Here is a 21,120-nt window from a genome sequence, read left to right as displayed (position 1 = left end):
ACAGACAAATGCCCCAAAACGATCTATGTTTCTGTCCAACTGACTAAGGCTTCTCAGAGCCAAAGTAACTATAACTCTTGTCCATCCGGTGCAAAGAGAAGGACAATTTATAGAGACACAAACAAAATGGCGGTCTTTAACACAGGAAAACAAGTTTCCTGTTTCCTACAGTCAGTCAACATCAGTGTCCGTTTTAAGGTGGACGCTATTTTTGGAATATTTTAAGTGCTTTTTCATTGTCATCAGACAGATGCTGAAAGTCCAGCCCAAACAGCTGATTGTGGCTGAGGAATCTGAGGAATACGGACGTTGTACAGTTGAAGGAACGTGGTCCCAAATAGTGGTCAGCACGGGTTTGAAAATTAAGCCTGTGCCCATAAACTGCTCAGGACGTAGAGGCCCGACCCGCTACATACATACACAGACATATATATGTATATATACACACACACACACATTATATATTGAGATTTTAGGAAAAATGAAGAACATTGAACTTATGAAGCACACTGCACAATCTGCCTAATTTGTTTCAGGCCTTCCCTGATGCACACCAACTGACACCTACTCACAAACACACAGGGCCGTGACTGTTCTTGATCCCAAGACATTTGTCTTCGACTACTATATATTAAGTAATTCACCAGACATCTCACTTAGTGTATGTATCATTCACATATATCACTATTGTCAAGGTGAGAACATATTCTGTGTTATTCTTTGTGTATTACAAGACAAAATACAGAATTGTAGACATTTCTATTTTACTCTCATTGTGTTTGTGGCTCATCTTGTACAGTAGATGTTTACACTGATTCTCTGAATATTGAAGGATATACAAAATAACTTATAAAGTCTCTTATTAATGTGGTTTGAACCTTTCACTGCCTCATTTCATGGCGCTGGTCTTGTTCATGCTGGCTCACTGGGATGACAAACTGGATGACTTAAATAATATAATGTCTTACTCACAAAAGGTTGTTTTTCTTTACTTAGAAGAAAACCAAAAAAGGTGTTAGTAATGATTTTAATGATGGCTTTGTTTTATTCATGTGTCCCATTAAGTTATGGCAATGAGCCAGCATGTACAATACCAGGATCCTGACACTGAAGCAGCTTAATTGCAGTCAGCCATCATTTATTTTGTTATTTACAGCTGATATTCTTACTTTGACATGTCAAAGTGTCTTCTGTGAAGAGATTTTGAGTGCATTGATGAAAAGAATCTGATTAGAAATTATTTGTCATCATATCTTTGAAAGTGTAATTGATTTGTGGCAGATTCTTGTGTAAGTATCAGTGAAAATACAACGCACTTTACAACACTTGTCAAATGATTTGTATTTATGAGACATGCTTCTTTTTTTGTGTGCTATTTTTGCTTTGTTTTCTGGCAAAGTACCTGACCTGCTGATCAATGCTGTTCTATTAACACATTCTAATGACTTAACCAACAGCTGTCTCTGGTCTGAAGGTTTGAAGGACCCTGTCAGTTGACTCATGAGCCTTTCAAATACTGACAGGAATGTCACAGCAGTTGTCTATCGGGACAGCTTAAACATAGCTATAATCAAGAATGTGATTACTGTGGTTCTCTGCATCTCCATCAACTACGTCAATGGTGTCCTGGTACACACATTCAGGAAACATCAGGTCTGAATTGATTCCTGGAAATACATTGTGCACATATATATCACTATGCTAAGCGTACATTTACTTCATCGCCTTAGGGATAAGCAACATGTCATATACTGTATTCTCATATACTCAGTTGCACTGTTTCTCTTCTTTTCCTCTTATATCCTAATCAATTCTGTTTGGCCTGCAGGTTTTCAATATGAACCCTCGATACATCCTGTACATCCATCTGGTAATCAATGATATTATCCTGCTGACCTTGTTCACCCTTATTCAAGTCCTATGTTACATCGTGTTCACTCTAAATGTCTCCTTCTGTATATTTTTGCTGATGATTAGTATACCTGCAACTCTAAACAATCCTGTAACACTAGCTGTTATGGCAGTAGAGTGTTACATCGCCATATGCTTCCCTCTACGCCACACCCAGATCTGTACAGTTAAGAAAGCGTATGTTGTGATCGGCCTGACGTGGGTTATAGGTACAATGTCAATCTTAACAGATTTATTTTTCACACTGGCAACAGAATCCCTGGAATTCCTACACTCGAGAGTTTTTTGTCTTCCAAGAAATGTTTTCAGACACCCCAGTCTCGCAGAGAAGAACAATATTTCCAACATAGTGTTAATGGTCATTGTTTGGATAATTCTTTTCTATACATACTTCAGGATCCTTTTTGCTGCAAAGGCAGCTGCTGCAGATGCAAAGAAAGCAAGGAACACTGTCCTCCTCCATGGCTTCCAGCTGATATTATGTATGCTCACCTTCATTCATGATCTTATGACAGAAGGTCTGACATACTTGTTCCCAAGAGGGATACTGGACATTCGCTTTACTGTCTCAGTACTTATTCATGTCCTGCCTCGACTCATCAGTCCAGTAATTTATGGGCTACGAGACAAGACATTCAGAAAGTACTTGCAACGATACAGACATATGCTTGTAGATCGTGAATATCACATTTCAAACTGACTTATCTAACATGAAAAATTAGTTATTTAGTGTTGCACCTTTCTAAAATGTTGTGAGATATTTTACTTGAAGCACTCAGAGCGACCGCACAAAAAAGGCAAAATGCGTGGAAATAAGACGCTGGGCACTGTGCCTTTTCTCTGGGCAAACAACTGAACAACAGAAGCTGGCGCACATAAAAAACATTATGTGGACACAGGCCCAAAGAGAGCTTTTTCAACAAAAAACTGAGTTTATTTAATTTCCGTGAACGGTTTGCTAAGATCAAATAAAGTGATGCTTTAAAACACATTGCATTCATATTTTGTATTATTTTAACAGAATTATTTATTAGAAGAAAAAACAAAGGTCAGACCAGAGTGATGTGTTCAGTTCATTGGCATTAGCAATGTGTTTAAATAAAAAGATAAACCACTGTAGAGCCACAAGGCAAATTCAAAAAGTCATACAGCTAGGAAATCTACCATCCATGTTTACTCATGTGCAAATGATCCCTGCTTGAACTCTCTGCTATTGCTTTTGTGGTAACTAAATTATTGTGTAACATGAACCCTTCCATTCTTTTTATTTGCATTGTGTTGAAGAACTGAGGCAGCTGTTAGTCCAGCTCCTGGAGCACCTGATCCCCATGCATACCTCCAGGTAAAAGGCAGGTTGTCTGGGACTTGGAGCGTGTGCTGCATTTCTTTCTGCTCATTCATGCTTAATTAGACAGACAGACAAATGCCCCAAAACGATCTACGTTTCTGTCCAACTGACTAAGGCTTCTCAAAGCCAAAGTAACTATAACTCTTGTCCATCTGGTGCAAAGAAGAAGGACGATTTTATAGAGACACAAACAAAATGGCGGTCTTTAACACAGGAGACCACAGTTTCCTGTTTCCTACAGTCAGTCAACATCAGTGTCCATTTTAAGGTGGACGCTATTTTTGGAATATTTTAGGTGCTTTTTCATTGTCATCAGACAGATGCTGAAAGTCCAGCCCAAACAGCTGATCTGCGGCTGAGGAATCTGAGGAAAACGGACGTTGTACAGTTGAAGGAACGTGGTCCCAAATAGTGGTCAGCACGGGTTTGAAAATTAAGCCTGTGCCCATAAACTGCTCAGGACGTAGAGGCCCGACCCACTACATATATACACACACATATATACGCTGATCAGCCACAACATTAAAACCACTGACAGGTGACGTAAATCACATTGATCATCTCATCACAATGTGATGTTCTGCGGGGAAACCTTGGGTGCTGGCATTCATGTGAATGCCACTTGACACGCACCACCCATCCAAACACTGTTGTGGACCAAGTACACCCACTCATCACAACAACACTACCCGATGGCAGTGGCCCCCCAGCAGGACAATCTGCCGTGACACACACAAACACTGCTCAGGAACAGCTCGAGGAACACAATAAAGGGCCCAAGGTGTTGACCGGGCCTCCAAATTCCCAAGATCCCAATATGATTGAGCATCTGTAAGACGTGTTGGAGAAGGTTTGATCCATGGAGGCCCCAACCCCCAATATACAGGACCCAGAGGATCCACTATAAAACGCCCTGGTGCCAGACACCACAGGACACCCTCACAGGTCTTAAGTCCATGTCTTGACAGGTCAGAGCTGTTTTGGCCGCACCTTAATTTCCCAGCTTGGGATCAATAAAGTATATCTATTCTATTCTATTCTATTCTAAGGGGAACCTTCATAATATTAGGCAGGTGGTCATAATGTTATGCCTGATCGGTGTACATAGTATATATATACACACACACACACACACACACACACACTGATATATATATACACATACACATATATATACATACATATTTATATATATATATATAAAAGTGTGTGTGTGTGTACACACACACACACATATACATATATATATATATATATATATATATATATATATATATATATATTATTAATATATACCAGCAAAAAAACTATTGCAAATGTAATTTTGAAAAACTGAACTTATGAAGCACACTGCACAATCTGCCTAATTTGTTTCAGGCCTTCCCTGATGCACACCAACTGACACCTACTCACAAACACACAGGGCCGTGACTGTTCTTGATCCCAAGACATTTGTCTTCAACTGCTATATATTAAGTAATTCACCAGACATCTCACTTATTGTATGTATCATTCACATATATCACTATTGTCAAGGTGAGAACATATTCTGTGTTATTCTTTGTGTTTTACAAGACAAAATACAGAATTGTAGACGTTTCTATTTTACCCTTATTGTGTTTGTGGCTAATCTTGTACAGTAGATGTTCACACTGATTCTCTGAATATTGAAGGATATGCAAAATAACTTATAAAGTCTCTTATTAATGTGGTTTGAACCTTTCACTGCCTCATTTCATGGCGCTGGTCTTGTTCATGCTGGCTCACTGGGATGACTGACTGGATGACTTAAATAATATAATGTCTTACTCACAAAAGGTTGTTTTTCTTTACTTAGAAGAAAACCAAAAAAGGTGTTAGTAATGATTTTAATGATGGCTTTGTTTTATTCATGTGTCCCATTAAGTTATGGCAATGAGCCAGCATGTACAATACCAGGATCCTGACACTGAAGCAGCTTAATTGCAGTCAGCCATCATTTATTTTGTTATTTACAGCTGATTTTCTTACTGTGACATGTCAAAGTGTCTCCTGTGAAGAGATTTTGAGTGCATTGATGAAAAGAATCTGATTAGAAATTATTTGTCATCACATCTTTGAAAGTGTAATTGATTTGTGGCAGATTCTTGTGTAAGTATCACTGAATTACAATGCGCTTTACAACACTTGTCACATTCTTTGTATTTATGAGACATGCTTCTGTTTTTTGTGCTATTTTTGCTTTGTTTTCTGGCAAAGTACCTGACCTGCTGATCAATGCTGTTCTATTAACATATTCTAATGACTTAACCAACAGCTGTCTCTGGTCTGAAGGTTTGAAGGACCCTGCCAGTTGACTCATGAGCCTTTCAAATGCTGACAGGAATGTCACAGCAGTTGTCTATCGGGACAGCTTAAACATAGCTATAATCAAGAATGTGATTACTGTGGTTCTCTGCATCTCCATCAGCTTTGTCAATGGTGTCCTGGTACACACATTCAGGAAACATCAGGTCTGAATCAATACATTATCTCATCATTTTAGGAATAAGCAACATGTCATATACTGTATTCTCATATACTCAGTCGCACTGTTTCTCTTGTTTTCCTCTTATATCCTAATCAATTCTGTTTGGCCTGCAGGTTTTCAATATGAACCCTCGATACATCCTGTACATCCATCTGGTAATCAATGATATTATCCTGCTGACCTTGTTCACCCTTATTCAAGTCCTGAGTTACATCGTGTTCACTCTAAATGTCTCCTTCTGTATATTTTTGCTGATGATTGTTATACTTGCGAGTCTGAATAATCCTGTAACACTAGCTGTTATGGCAGTAGAGTGTTACATCGCCATATGCTTCCCTCTACGCCACACCCAGATCTGTACAGTCAAAAAAGCGTATGTTGTGATCGGCCTGACGTGGGTTATAGGTACAATGTCAGTCCTAACAGATATATTTTTCACACTGGCAACAGAATCCCTGGAATTCCTACACTCGAGAGTTTTTTGTCTTCCAAGAAATGTTTTCAGAAACCCCAGTCTCGCAGAGAAGAGCAATATTTCCAACATAGTGTTAATAGTCATTGTTTGGATAACTCTTTTCTATACATACTTCAGGATCCTTTTTGCCGCAAAGGCAGCTGCTGCAGATGCAAAGAAAGCAAGGAACACTGTCCTCCTCCATGGCTTCCAGCTGATATTATGTATGCTCAGCTACATTCATGATCTTATGATAGAAGGTCTGACATACTTATTCCTAAGAGGGATACTGGACATTCGCTTTACTGTCTCAATACTTATTCATGTCCTGCCTCGACTCATCAGTCCAGTAATTTATGGGCTACGAGACAAGACATTCAGAAAGTACTTGCAACAATACAGACTTATATGCTTATAGATGTGAATATCACGTTTCAAACTGACTTCTCTAACATGAACAATGAGTTATTTAGTTTATTTAATTTCCGTGAAAGGTTTGCTAAGATCAAATAAAGTGATGCTTTAAAACACATTGCATTCATATTTTGTATAGGGGTGTCACAATTCTCCAAATCCTCGATTCGATTCAATTTTCGATTCTAAGGTCACGGTTCGATTCGATTCTCTATTTTTACATTTATTTTTTTTAAAGCACAGGTTGCTATGCCATCTTTAGACTAGACTTTTATGCAATAAAATATCTGACCTTTGTTCGCAATGTACCGCACTACATTGTCAAATTTAAAACATTTATTAACAACATAATGTAACAATAACTTATATCTTCAGTCAACTGGAAACTTAAACAAAATAATCTGCCATCTAGTTTCTCTTTTGTAACTGCAGTCTTCTTCACAGAAGATGACATTCAAGTTCACAACGAAACAAACAAAAAAATTAAACAGCCATGTCCACAGTCTTCTCTGAACAATTACGTGTCTTAACAAACTATTTCCAAAGGTTGGACACAAGGTGCCTCAGGTGTGAGTGGGCGAGCGAGAGAGGGAGCGTGCGTACGTGCGGACAGTGAATGAATGGGAGAGGAAGGAGAAGCGAAAGGAGCAGCAGCAGCAGCGACAGCAATAAAGTGAACAATATAGGCTGCAGTTTGGCTGAATAAAGGCGACGGCTCCTCAAGATACAGCAAAGCTCCCTGGTGTTATTTCCCCACCAGCTCAACACGTGAAAGCGAGTTCACCCCGAAGGTAAACAGAAACTTCGGCCCTGGAGGAAATCATCTCCACGGTGCTTCCCGACCACGGTAGCCAAACAGGAATGGTGTAACACCATGCTATCGTTTGACTGGCTGTAGCTAATAACTACTGGCTTAGCTACCAGCTAAGTTAGAGGAGGCTGAGTCGCAGCACTTCAACACGTGTGTTTTTCCCCTTGGCAAGCCGACCGGACGTGACGTGGGGGCGTGGCAGCATCGACGATCCATTTTTTAATTCGAAGTTCGAGATTGTGAATTAATTTTGATCGACTTCAATTTAAAATCGAAATCGTGACACCCTTAATTTTGTATTATTTTAAAATAACTATTTAATAGAAGAAAAAACAAAGGTCAGACCAGATTGATGTGTTCAGTTCATTGGCATTAGCAATGCGTTTAAAAATGTGATTTTACAGATTCTTTTAATATCACAACAGTAACAAGTAATGGCTTTCTATCAGAATATGTAAAACCATACATTCAAATAGGATTAAACAAGATTGGACTGCAAGTAAAAAATCCCAGAAACACACAGGCAACGACTTTCGCAATTCATTTGCAGTTTGATGAACCATTGTAGAGCCACAAGGCAATTCAAAAAGTCAAACAGCTAGGAAATCTACCATCCATGTTTACTCATGAGCAAATGATCCCTGCTTGAATTCTCTGCTATTGCTTTTGTGGTAACTAAATTATTGTGTAACATGAACCCTTCCATTCTTTTTATTTGCATTGTGTTGAAGAACTGAGGCAGCTGTTAGTCCAGCTACTGGAGCACCTGATCCCCATGCATACCTCCAGGTAAAAGGCAGGTTGTCTGGGACTTGGAGCGTGTGCTGCATTTCTTTCTGCTCATTCATGCCTAATTAGACAGACAGACAAATGCCCCAAAATGATCTACATTTCTGTCCAACTGACTAAGGCTTCTCAGAGCCAAAGTAACTATAGCTGTTGTCCATCTGATGTAAAGGAGAAGGACAATTTTATAGAGACACAAACAAAATAGCGGTCTTTAACACAGGAAAACAAGTTTCCTGTTTCCTACAGTCAGTCATCAGTTTCGGTTTTAAGGTGGGCGCTATTTTTGGAATATTTTTGGTGCTTTTTCATTGCTGTCAGACAGATGCTGAAAGTCCAGCCCAAACAGCTGATCTGCGGCTGGGGAATCTGAAGAATACGGAAGTTGTACGATTGAAGGAACGTAGTCCCAAATAGTGGTCAGCAAGGGTTTGAAAATTAAGCCTGTGCCCATGAACTGCTCATGACATAGAGGCCCGACCCGCTACATATATACACACACATACTATATACACACACACACACATATATATATATATATATATATATATACACATATATATATATATATATACACATATACACACACACACACACACAGATATATATATATATATATAAATGTGTGTGTGTGTGTGTGTGTGTGTGTGTGTGTGGGTATATATATCTGAGTGTATACATATGTGTGTGTGTGTTTACAAATATATATCCACACACACACACACACACATATACATATATATATATATATATATATATATATATATATATATACATACATACATACATACATTTTGAATTTTGAATTTTGAAAAACTGAACTTATGAAGCACACTGCACAATCTGCCTAATTTGTTTCAGGCCTTCCCTGATGCACACCAATTGACACCTACTCACAAACACACAGGGCCGTGACTGTTCTTGATCCCAAGACATTTGTCTTCGACTGCTATATATTAAGTAATTCACCAGACATCTCACTTATTGTATGTATCATTCACATATACCACTATTGTCAAGGTGAGAACATATTCTGTGTTATTCTTTGTGTATTACAAGACAAAATACAGAATTGTAGACGTTTCTATTTTACTCTCATTGTGTTTGTGGCTCATCTTGTAAAGTAGATGTTTACACTGATTCTCTGAAAATTGAAGGATATACAAAATAACTGATAGAAAAGTTCCTTATTAACGTGGTTTGAACCTTTCACTGTCTCATTTCATGGTGCTGGTCGTGTGCATGCTGGCTCACTGGGATGACAAACTGGATGACTTAAATAATATAATGTCTTACTCACAAAAGGTTGTTTTTCTTTACTTAGAAGAAAACCAAAAAAGGTGTTAGTAATGATTTTAATGATGGCTTTGTTTTATTCATGTGTCCCATTAAGTTATGGCAATGAGCCAGCATGTACAATACCAGGATCCTGACACTGAAGCAGCTTAATTGCAGTCAGCCATCATTTATTTTGTTATTTACAGCTGATTTTCTTACTGTGACATGTCAAAGTGTCTCCTGTGAAGAGATTTTGAGTGCATTGATGAAAAGAATTTGATTAGAAATTATTTGTCATCACATCTTTGAAAGTGTTATTGATTTGTGGCAGATTCTTGCGTAAGTATCAGTGAAAATACAACGCACTTTACAACACTTGTCAAATGATTTGTATTTATGAGACATGCTTCTGTTTTTTGTGCTATTTTTGCTTTGTTTTCTGGCAAAGTACCTGACCTGCTGATCAATGCTGTTCTATTAACATATTCTAATGACTTAACCAACAGCTGTCTCTGGTCTGAAGGTTTGAAGGACCCTGCCAGTTGACTCATGAGCCTTTCAAATACTGACAGGAATGTCACAGCAGTTGTCTATCGGGACAGCTTAAACATAGCTATAATCAAGAATGTGATTACTGTGGTTCTCTGCATCTCCATCAGCTTCGTCAATGGTGTCCTGGTACACACATTCAGGAAACATCAGGTCTGAATCAATACATTTATCTCATCATTTTAGGAATAAGCAACATGTCATATACTGTATTCTCATATACTCAGTCGCACTGTTTCTCTTCTTTTCCTCTTATATCCTAATCAATTCTGTTTGGCCTGCAGGTTTTCAATATGAACCCTCGATACATCCTGTACATCCATCTGGTAATCAATGATATTATCCTGCTGACCTTGTTCACCCTTATTCAAGTCCTGAGTTACATCGTGTTCACTCTTAATGTCTCCTTCTGTATATTTTTGCTGATGATTAGTATACCTGCAACTCTAAACAATCCTGTAACACTAGCTGTTATGGCAGTAGAGTGTTACATCGCCATATGCTTCCCTCTACGCCACACCCAGATCTGTACAGTTAAGAAAGCGTATGTTGTGATCGGCCTGACGTGGGTTATAGGTACAATGTCAATCTTAACAGATTTATTTTTCACACTGGCAACAGAATCCCTGGAATTCCTACACTCGAGAGTTTTTTGTCTTTCGAAAAATGTTTTCAGACACCCCAGTCTCGCAGAGAAGAGCAATATTTCCAACATAGTGTTAATGGTCATTGTTTGGATAACTCTTTTCTATACATACTTCAGGATCCTTTTTGCTGCAAAGGCAGCTGCTGCAGATGCAAAGAAAGCAAGGAACACTGTCCTCCTCCATGGCTTCCAGCTGATATTATGTATGCTCACCTACGTTTATGGTCTTACGATAGAAGGTCTGACATACTTGTTCCCAAGAGGGATACTGGCCATTCGCTTTACTGTCTCCATACTTATTCATGTCCTGCCTCGACTCATCAGTCCAGTAATTTATGGGCTACGAGACAAGACATTCAGAAAGTACTTGCAACGATACAGACTTATATGCTTATAGACCATATGAAGTTTCAAACTGCCTTCTCTAACATGAACAATGAGTAATTTAGTGTTGTTCACATCATAATAATGTTCCAAACACAAAAAGAAATTGTCTTGATGCATTTCTACTCTGAATGCACAAATTAATCATTAGCAGTAAAAGAAAAAATTGACAACGATTCTTTATCATGTGTTATTTTCATAAATGTGAGAAACCACTAACTAGTATAAAAGACAATCAAAAGCTTCAAGGGCCTGTGTGACGCCACCAGATCCTTTCTAAATAGTTCCTAAATAGTATCCTTTCCCTGCACGCACACACGATTCACAGGTGTTCTCCTGCACTTAAAGGTCATTCTGGTAACATTTTAATGTTGACAAATCACTTCCTGTTCTTTTCCTCATTTTTTTTTTTTGGTAGTGTAACATTAAGGCATTTGAGTTTGAATAGACCAAAGGTGTCCCTTTACTGAAAATTAAAGCTCACTCTTATACCAATCAGAAATATGAGTTCAGCCAAGCCTGCGTATAATCCCATTATAACCATATTCCAATCTATTACATAATCAATAAAGAAACTGATGTATACACACTACAATCAAACGGACTATCAATCTTTACCTGCACTGTCCGTCTAAAGTGGTACAAAGAGTCAGCTGCTCTGGCAAGATCCCAAAGAAAGGGGCTTTTGGGAAGAACGTTAAATATGGTAATCAAAATAGGCTGTTTTATCTTATACACCCAATGTGAAGTAAATGTTACGTTATAGACTAACTGCTTACTTATGTTAACCTCAATGTACAGTAGCAGTGTTTACAACCTAATAGATCGGAGCATTTCTGTTTTTTTTGTTTCTTTTTTGGTGTTGTACCTTCCCTGATAATATAATATAATATCTCCAGAAATGTGAGTGTTAAGATACTTCCTCTTTGCCAAGAAACTATTGTTCCATCCCAACAAGGCCTCAGGTGCAATCATATCCCTTCCAGTAGCTTTATGATCCAGCCTTGAACTGCAGTGTCTTTGGGACAGTTATAACAGTATAACCTCATTAGTATCACGTGGTATGTGTGTTTCATCAATGATCAAGAGTCTTGGTAGTTGCTAATATGTGGGGGAAAAGAAACGTTAAAATGGCTGAGTTCTACAGTACGTCCCCGGTATACTGTGCTGCCCAAATGTTAGTTATTTAGCACTAGTAACATTAAAGCTTACTAGATAGTGTTAGCAACATTGACGAGGAGGCAGGTGAATCAAACAACAGAGGTGTTGTGGCGACACGTTTTGTTGGACTGACTAGCTATGCATGCCTCACAAGTTTGATAAGCCATTGTAGAGCCACAAGGCAAATTCAAAAAGTCAAACAGCTAGGAAATCTACCATCCATGTTTACTCATGTGCAAATGATCCCTGCTTGAATTCTCTGCTATTGCTTTTGTGGTAACTAAATTATTGTGTAACATGAACCCTTCCATTCTTTTTATTTGCATTGTGTTGAAGAACTGAGGCAGCTGTTAGTCCAGCTACTGGAGCACCTGATCCCCATGCATACCTCCAGGTAAAAGGCAGGTTGTCTGGGACTTGGAGCGTGTGCTGCATTTCTTTCTGCTCATTCATGCTTAATTAGACAGACAGACAAATGCCCCAAAACGATCTACGTTTCTGTCCAACTGACTAAGGCTTCTCAGAGCCAAAGTAACTATAGCTCTTGTCCATCTGATGCAAAGAAGAAGGACGATTTTATAGAGACACAAACAAAATGGCGGTCTTTAACACAGGAGACCACAGTTTCCTGTTTCCTACAGTCAGTCAACATCAGTGTCCATTTTAAGGTGGACGCTATTTTTGGAATATTTTAAGTGCTTTTTCATTGTCATCAGACAGATGCTGAAAGTCCAGCCCAAACAGCTGATCTGCGGCTGAGGAATCTGAGGAAAACGGACGTTGTACAGTTAAAGGAACGTAGTCCCAAATAGTGGTCAGCACGGGTTTGAAAATCAAGCCTGTGCCCATAAACTGCTCATGACGTAGAGGCCCGACCCACTACATATATACACACACATATATACACTGATCAGCCACAACATTAAAACCAGTGACAGGTAACGTGAATAACATTGATCATCTCATCACAATGTGATGTTCTGCGGGGAAACCTTGGGTGCTGGCATTCATGTGAATGCCACTTGACACACACCACCCATCCAAACACTGTTGTGGACCAAGTACACCCCCTCATCACAACAACACTACCCGATGGCAGTGGCCCCCCAGCAGGACAATGTGCCCTGACACACCGCAAACACTACTCAGGAACAGCTCAAGGAACATAATAAAGGGCCCAAGGTGTTGACAGGGCCTCCAAATTCCCCAGATCCCAATCTGATCGAGCATCTGTAAGACGTGTTGGAGCAGGTCTGATCCATGGAGGCACCACCCCCCAATACACAGGACCCAGAGGATCCACTATAAAACGCCCTGGTGCCAGACACCACAGGACACCCTCAGAGGTCTGAAGTCCATGTCTTGACAGGTCAGAGCTGTTTTGGCTGCACAAGGGGAACCTTCATAATATTAGGCAGGTGGTCATAATGTTATGCCTGATCGGTGTACATAGTATATATATATACACACATACACACATACAAACACACACATACACACACACACACACTGATATATATATATATATATATATATATATATACACATACACATATATATACATATATATTTATATATATATATAAGTTTGTGTGTGTGTGTGTGTGTGTGTGTGTGTGTGTGCGCGTGTGTGTGTGTGTGTGTACAAATATATATATATACAGTATATATCTAAATATATATATACGCATTATATATTGAGATTTTAGGTAAAATGAAGGTTAAATATATGATATTAATATATACCAGCAAAAAAACTATTGCAAATGTAATTGTGAAAACCTAAACTTATGAAGCACACTGCACAATCTGCTTAATTTGTTTCAGGCCTTCCCTGATGCACACCAACTAACACCTACTCACAAACACACAGGGCCGTGACTGTTCTTGATCCCAAGACATTTGTCTTCAACTGCTATATATTAAGTAATTCACCAGACATCTCACTTATTGTATGTATCATTCACATATATCACTATTGTCAAGGTGAGAACATATTCTGTGTTATTCTTTGTGTATTACAAGACTAAATACAGAATTGTAGACATTTCTATTTTACTCTCATTGTGTTTGTGGCTCATCTTGTACAGTAGATGTTTTCATTGATTCTCTGAATATTGAAGGATATACAAAATAACTTATAAAGTCTCTTATTAATGTGGTTTGAACCTTTCACTGCCTCATTTCATGGCGCTGGTCTTGTTCATGCTGGCTCACTGGGATGACTGACTGGATGACTTAAATAATATAATGTCTTACTCACAAAAGGTTGTTTTTCTTTACCGAGAAGAAAACCAAAAAAGGTGTTAGTAATGATTTTAATGATGGCTTTGTTTTATTCATGTGTCCCATTAAGTTATGGCAATGAGCCAGCATGTACAATACCAGGATCCTGACACTGAAGCAGCTTAATTGCAGTCAGCCATCATTTATTTTGTTATTTACAGCTGATTTTCTTACTTTGACATGTCAAAGTGTCTCCTGTGAAGAGATTTTGAGTGCATTGATGAAAAGAATCTGATTAGAAATTATTTGTCATCACATCTTTGAAAGTGTAATTGATTTGTGGCAGATTCTTGTGTAAGTATCAGTGAAAATACAATGCACTTTACAACACTTGTCAAATGATTTGTATTTATGAGACATGCTTCTGTTTTTTGTGCTATTTTTGCTTTGTTTTCTGGCAAAGTACCTGACCTGCTGATCAATGCTGTTCTATTAACATATTCTAATGACTTAACCAACAGCTGTCTCTGGTCTGAAGGTTTGAAGGACCCTGCCAGTTGACTCATGAGCCTTTCAAATACTGACAGGAATGTCACAGCAGTTGTCTATCGGGACAGCTTAAACATAGCTATAATCAAGAATGTGATTACTGTGGTTCTCTGCATCTCCATCAGCTTTGTCAATGGTGTCCTGGTACACACATTCAGGAAACATCAGGTCTGAATCAATACATTTACCTCATCATTTTAGGAATGAGCAACATGTCATATACTGTATTCTCATATACTCAGTTGCACTGTTTCTCTTCTTTTCCTTTTATATCCTAATCAATTCTGTTTGGCCTGCAGGTTTTCAATATGAACCCTCGATACATCCTGTACATCCATCTGGTAATCAATGATATTATCCTGCTGACCTTGTTCACCCTTATTCAAGTCCTGAGTTACATTGTGTTCACTCTTAATGTCTCCTTCTGTATATTTTTGCTGATGATTAGTATACCTGCAACTCTAAACAATCCTGTAACACTAGCTGTTATGGCAGTAGAGTGTTACATCGCCATATGCTTCCCTCTACGCCACACCCAGATCTGTACAGTCAAGAAAGCGTATGTTGTGATCGGCCTGACGTGGGTTATAGGTACAATGTCAATCTTAACAGATTTATTTTTCACACTGGCAACAGAATCCCTGGAATTCCTACACTCGAGAGTTTTTTGTCTTTCGAAAAATGTTTTCAGAAACCCCAGTCTCGCAGAGAAGAGCAATATTTCCAACATAGTGTTAATGGTCATTGTTTGGATAACTCTTTTCTATACATACTTCAGGATCCTTTTTGCTGCAAAGGCAGCTGCTGCAGACGCAAAGAAAGCAAGGAACACTGTCCTCCTCCATGGCTTCCAGTTGATATTATGTATGCTCACCTACGTTCATGATCTTACGATAGAAGGTCTGACAAACTTGTTCCCAAGAGGGATACTGGCCATTCGCTTTACTGTCTCAGTACTTATTCATGTCCTGCCTTGACTCATCAGTCCAGTAATTTATGGGCTACGAGACAAGACATTCAGAAAGTTCCTGCAACAATACAGACTTATATGCTTATAGATGTGAATATCACATTTCAAACTGACTTCTCTAACATGAGCAATGAGTTATTTGGTGTTGTTCACATCCCAATAATGTTTCAAACACAAAAAGAAATTGTCATGATACATTTCTACTGTAAATGCCCTAATTAATCATTAGCAGTGAAAACAATTGAGGAAAAGAGAAAAGATTCTTTATTATGTGTTATTTTCATAAAGGTGAGAACCCACTAACTAGTATAAAAGACAATAAAAAGCTTCAAGGGCCGTGTCCACATAGCATTCTTTTCAGATCATTGTCATGTGGTTGCATGACATGATCGACAGGAGAGAAAAATATGGTGAATATTGTCGCCTAGGCCAGGAAAAAGAAAAGGTTGAGAGATTTAGGACGCTGGGCGCTGTGCCTTTTCTCTGGGCGAAAAATTGAACAAAAGACGCTGGCACTCAGAAAACAGCATTATGTGGACATGGGCCCTAAGAGAGCTTTTTCAACAAAAAATGTAGTTTATTTAATTATGTAAACACTGGCATAGATCAAATAAAATGATGCTTTAAAGACACATTTCATTCATATTTTGTAAAAAATAAGTAACTATAGCTCTTGTCCATCAGGTGCAAAGGAGGAGGACGATTTCATAGAGACACAAACAAAATATTGGTCTTTAACACAGGAGAACACAGTTTCCTGTTTCCTACAGTCAGTCAGGTGAATGTCAGGTGGATGCTATTTTTTGAATTTTTTTTAGGTGCTTTTTCATTGCCGTCAGACAGATGCTGAAAGTCAAGCCCAAACAGCTGATCTGCGGCTGAGGAATCTGAGGAATACAGACGTTGTACAGTTGAGGGAATGTAGTTCCTATGGAAAGGGCTGTCTGACGGCAATGTAAAGAGCCAAAAATGTTTCAAATATAGCATACACTTAAACGGATATACATAATTTTAGCTGTGCCTTCTTTTAGGTAGCTAAAATAAATCTTGCTGTCAATGACGTTCAGCAGTGCAATGCTCTGCTCTTCCCTGTCAGTGCTACGTGCTGCTTCTCCACACAGGGGCAGACGTACCTCATTCAACCCCACATCAAAAGACCCAAACTATCACTTTAACTAAGTTGTTTCGCAGCCTATACCTAAACAAACATTAACAATAGTGATGTAAAATGAGACAAGTGTGAGAAATCACAAAATGCTTCTGCAGGACAATGTGCTAGAGCCCCCGGGTCCTGTGGAACCTTGATGCAGTTTTAACGGTTTTAACTTTGCTGCAGGCGTGAGCGGGCGGACAAAAAAAAATCAGCAGGTCCTGGGATTACTAGCCAACCAGGGTTGCGTAGGTAGCTTTTCACAAGTAAAACACGCTCACTACCTGTAGAGCGCTGCGTTATTGTCCTGCAAATGCACACCGAACATTTCCTACGGCTGCAACTTCACATTAAAAGCATTTAGCTGGTGACACACGAGGTAACTTTCATTTTGAAACGGCCATTGCAGTAAATGCTTTGTAATGTAAGTTTAGCAAAGCTAGTGTCTATTGAAATTGAGACAGAGCAAAACAATGGTCATTTTAGGCATGTTTTGACAGTGAATCAGTTTTAAATGTCGGAGCAGGTTTTTACAGTTTGTGGGAGTGATGGAACAAGAAGGAGCTGTTTGATGAAGAGCTCCAGGAGACATGCTGCTCACCTCCAACTTTTCACAAAGGTAACCAATTCCCAAATAGGTGCTTTTGCTTTTCAAGAAAGAAGTGTTGTCAAAAATACAAATTTTTCGATACATATCCTTTCTGAATATTAGAGGGGGTTTTCATACTCATTTTTTGCAGTATCGATACTCCATTACAGCAGCTTTTTTCTGCTCTCCTCTCCAACAGCAAGTTGACACGTGCACCGCTGCATTGCCGGCCTAGCCCAACCTCCTCCAGATGTCAGTTAACTTAGATTTTGTTGTTCTTAACACAAAGTCCACAGACCAAGTTACATCTACAGTTTAAAATTCTAACATTTTGTGTCAATGTTTCTCTGTGGTATGAAACATGGTGTCAAATATTATTTGTCCAGGTATTATATCGAAGTTAGAAATTCCACTAATGTGACGAACACTAAAATAAAGTAAATAACTGTACATCCAAAAATCTGAAACTAATCCTTAAAAAACATACACAACAGCATGAACACACACACAATATGTGCCAACATAATCCCAAATGTCTTCAGTCATCATATATAAACTCTACAACAACCACAACCGACTGGTCTTATGTGACGTGCTGCTGGGTAAGTACAGTCATGCTTACTGCTTTTATTGCATTGGACTGATACTGTATGAACTGCAGATTATTGTTAGTGTTTATCATTGTCTTATATTACTGTACGTAATTTCTTTTATCTATTATTGTTTTGTTTCCGTGATTTATTGCTGAATTGCTGTTTCTGTCACTCTGGGTACAAATAGAGTGAGTGTAGTGAGTATTTTCTGTAGTATTCTGGGACAAAAGTGGTTCCTCTGAGGGGGTTATGCTCAATTATCACCTCAGACAAAGCCAACACTGGGTCGAGCTGTACCATCTGCTCTGAAATAGCTTATGAAGATTCAGAATAAGTTGAAGAGCTTGGGACGCAGCTAAAACATACTCAAACACAAAGACAAATGTGAATTGTGTTTTAAAGAAATATTACATTTAGAAAGAACTATTAATTTCATGGCACATTTGTGAGAGAGTTTTCATTTTTTAAAATCTTTTACATTCATATATTCTATTTAAACACTTGACACTTTGGATAACAGTATAATCTAGAAAATGATCTGTGCTTATTTCAGACAGCCAATTTAGACATGAATTTTTCATCAGTCAATGGAACCTCAACTGTAACTGGCAATCAGCGAGACACGTTCATCACAGCTGTGACCAAGAATGTGATCGTCACAGCCCTCTGCATCTCCATCAACTACATCAATGGTACTCTGGTCCGCACATTCAGAGAGCACCAGGTGTGATATAACAGTATATGTGTACAAGCTCAAAAAGGGAATTAGGATCAGCAGAAGAGGGGAGTTGAAACATGCCTAAATCTCTTTTCCTTTGTCTTCAAATCTTCCTCTTTAGCTCTCAGCTTTAAACAAACTTTAAACTTCTTTTTTTTATTTGTGTACATTGTTGTCACAGCTTAAACAAATCCGTAAAAAGAGATTATATAAACTAGACAGGAGTAAATTATGCTTCATGCCCTGTAAATGTTTATGATAAGAGCAGGATGTAATAGAAACAATCATTTTTTCAACCTGAAGCAAATGATTGGCAAAAAATAGAAAAATAACTGAGACTCGGAGGCTTAACCACATGTATTGGTATCATTAGATAATTAAGGTTGGAAAATTATTCAGATCTTTTAAGTTAAAGTCATATAACAACAGGGTACAAAAACTGTTACAAGTAAAAATCCTGCATTAAAAATCTTACTAAAGTGAAAACACAACATCAAGTACTAAAGAAGAAGGAAAGGCTCATTTCAGATTTACAAATATTATATTACTGGTTAATAATTAATGATGCATTAATGTGTAAGCTGATGCTGCAGCTGGTAAAGGTGGGGTTAGTTTTACCTTTTATTTACTGTTGGGTATCTTAATCCAAACTAATAAATTATCATTTATTAGATGATTACGTTTTGTATTCATGAATAACACAGGCTTCCAAAATATAGTGAGGCAAAAGTATAAAGTAGCAGAAAATAGAAATACTGGTGTAAAAAAACAAGTACCTAAAATGTATATATAAATAAATAAATAAATAAATAAAGTGTGTAGTAAATGTATTAAGTTATGTATATACCACTGTACCAATATAATATTAATCTGATTTGGGTCCCTGCTTCTAATGATTTAATGTTTTTTCATGCATATTTCAGTCAAATTCAGTGCAACATGTCTTTAAATTTGTGAGTTTCTTACTTATCATATGAGCTCTGAGGTACTATTATTTAAAGAAAACATCTGAAAGGGTAGTTTTCATTTATGTTCTTTATTTGGGGTAAATTATTTGATTTGGAAGAAATTAAATATTTTATAATATCTCAGGTCTGTTGACTTTTGAGTCAGTGTTTCCTTTATTGCTCTTTTGCTGTAACAAAGTGTAAAAATTAAAGCAGCAAAATACAATCATCTACATCTACAATTCTAATACTACTCTACTAACACTAATTTTATCTCCTTCAGATCTTTTATTCAAACCCTCGTTACATTCTGTTTGTCCACCTGGTGATAAATGACATGATGCAGCTGCTCCTGACAACTCTCCTCCACATCATCAGCTATGCCCTGTACAAAATCAATGTATCCTTCTGCCTCATCCTGCTGATCATTACCATTACCACCACTCTCAATACCCCATTCAATGTGGCTGGCATGGCAGTTGAGTGTTACATCGCCATCTGCATGCCCCTCCGTCATGGACAGATCTGTACGGTCAAGAAAACCTACATCCTGATTGGTTTGATCTGGGCTGCGAGTGTGCTCTCTATCCTCCCAGATCTCTTCATCCTTCTGGCCACAGAGCCGCTGCAGTTTTTTCACTCTAGATTGTTTTGTGCCAGAGATTACGTGTTCAGAAGCACTTACAGTCTGAGGAAAAGGGATGCTTCACACTATGTTTGTTTTTCCCTGGTCTGGTTCACACTCTTCTACACTTACTTCAGGATTCTGTTTGCTGCCAAGGGAGCGGCTGTCAACATTACAAAAGCCAGAAACACTATTCTCCTCCACGGTTTCCAGATCATGTTATGTATGCTCACTTATGTGAAACCCATGTTTGAACAAGGTCTGCTCTACGTATTGCCAAATCAGAACCTGGCTGTACGCTTTACATGCTATGTCATTGTCCAGATCCTGCCACGGTTTGTTAGTCCAATTGTGTACGGACTGCGAGACAACACCTTCAGGAGACATGTAGGAAGGTACCTGCTTTGTAAGTGGAGCATAAGCAACCACCCAGAAAGTGTCACCATGTCACACATGAGGCCTACTATGAAACTGCACTGAGTTCCTCAGTTTCCAATCACAT

General features: G+C 38.4%; 5 protein-coding genes across 5 annotated transcripts; all 5 read left to right on the top strand.

Annotated features, from left to right (window-relative positions):
- Nucleotides 1–1,500: 1,500 nt before the first annotated feature.
- On the top strand, nt 1,501–2,611 carry LOC140997621 (odorant receptor 131-2-like). The gene is made up of 2 exons (XM_073467580.1): nt 1,501–1,653; nt 1,829–2,611. The coding sequence occupies exons 1-2, from the start codon at nt 1,501–1,503 to the stop codon at nt 2,609–2,611; spliced, it is 936 nt and encodes a 311-aa protein (XP_073323681.1).
- A 2,987-nt stretch (nt 2,612–5,598) lies between these two features.
- Nucleotides 5,599–6,640, top strand: LOC140997620 (odorant receptor 131-2-like). The gene is made up of 2 exons (XM_073467579.1): nt 5,599–5,751; nt 5,882–6,640. Exons 1-2 carry the CDS (start codon nt 5,599–5,601, stop codon nt 6,638–6,640), a joined length of 912 nt encoding a protein of 303 aa, XP_073323680.1.
- Nucleotides 6,641–10,060: 3,420 nt separating this feature from the next.
- LOC140997619 (odorant receptor 131-2-like) lies at nt 10,061–11,103 on the top strand. Its single transcript, XM_073467577.1, has 2 exons — nt 10,061–10,213; nt 10,345–11,103. The coding sequence occupies exons 1-2, from the start codon at nt 10,061–10,063 to the stop codon at nt 11,101–11,103; spliced, it is 912 nt and encodes a 303-aa protein (XP_073323678.1).
- A 3,938-nt stretch (nt 11,104–15,041) lies between these two features.
- On the top strand, nt 15,042–16,003 carry LOC140998899 (odorant receptor 131-2-like). Its single transcript, XM_073469315.1, has 2 exons — nt 15,042–15,194; nt 15,326–16,003. Exons 1-2 carry the CDS (start codon nt 15,042–15,044, stop codon nt 16,001–16,003), a joined length of 831 nt encoding a protein of 276 aa, XP_073325416.1.
- Nucleotides 16,004–18,896: 2,893 nt separating this feature from the next.
- Nucleotides 18,897–21,098, top strand: LOC140997618 (odorant receptor 131-2-like). Its single transcript, XM_073467576.1, has 2 exons — nt 18,897–19,052; nt 20,277–21,098. Exons 1-2 carry the CDS (start codon nt 18,897–18,899, stop codon nt 21,096–21,098), a joined length of 978 nt encoding a protein of 325 aa, XP_073323677.1.
- The last annotated feature ends 22 nt before the right edge of the window (nt 21,099–21,120 follow it).

Source organism: Pagrus major, chromosome 6 (assembly GCF_040436345.1).
Source record: "Pagrus major chromosome 6, Pma_NU_1.0".
NCBI lineage: Eukaryota > Metazoa > Chordata > Actinopteri > Spariformes > Sparidae > Pagrus > Pagrus major.
This window is presented reverse-complemented; position numbering and strand designations above follow the sequence as displayed.

Coding starts and splice junctions, on each gene's coding strand:
- LOC140998899 (XM_073469315.1), top strand. CDS start 15,042: ATGAGCCTTTCAAATACTGACAGGAATGTCACAGCAGTTGTCTATCGG. Junction 15,195..15,325: donor ACACATTCAGGAAACATCAG/GTCTGAATCAAT, acceptor TTTGGCCTGCAG/GTTTTCAATATGAACCCTCG.
- LOC140997619 (XM_073467577.1), top strand. CDS start 10,061: ATGAGCCTTTCAAATACTGACAGGAATGTCACAGCAGTTGTCTATCGG. Junction 10,214..10,344: donor ACACATTCAGGAAACATCAG/GTCTGAATCAAT, acceptor TTTGGCCTGCAG/GTTTTCAATATGAACCCTCG.
- LOC140997621 (XM_073467580.1), top strand. CDS start 1,501: ATGAGCCTTTCAAATACTGACAGGAATGTCACAGCAGTTGTCTATCGG. Junction 1,654..1,828: donor ACACATTCAGGAAACATCAG/GTCTGAATTGAT, acceptor TTTGGCCTGCAG/GTTTTCAATATGAACCCTCG.
- LOC140997618 (XM_073467576.1), top strand. CDS start 18,897: ATGAATTTTTCATCAGTCAATGGAACCTCAACTGTAACTGGCAATCAG. Junction 19,053..20,276: donor GCACATTCAGAGAGCACCAG/GTGTGATATAAC, acceptor TATCTCCTTCAG/ATCTTTTATTCAAACCCTCG.
- LOC140997620 (XM_073467579.1), top strand. CDS start 5,599: ATGAGCCTTTCAAATGCTGACAGGAATGTCACAGCAGTTGTCTATCGG. Junction 5,752..5,881: donor ACACATTCAGGAAACATCAG/GTCTGAATCAAT, acceptor TTTGGCCTGCAG/GTTTTCAATATGAACCCTCG.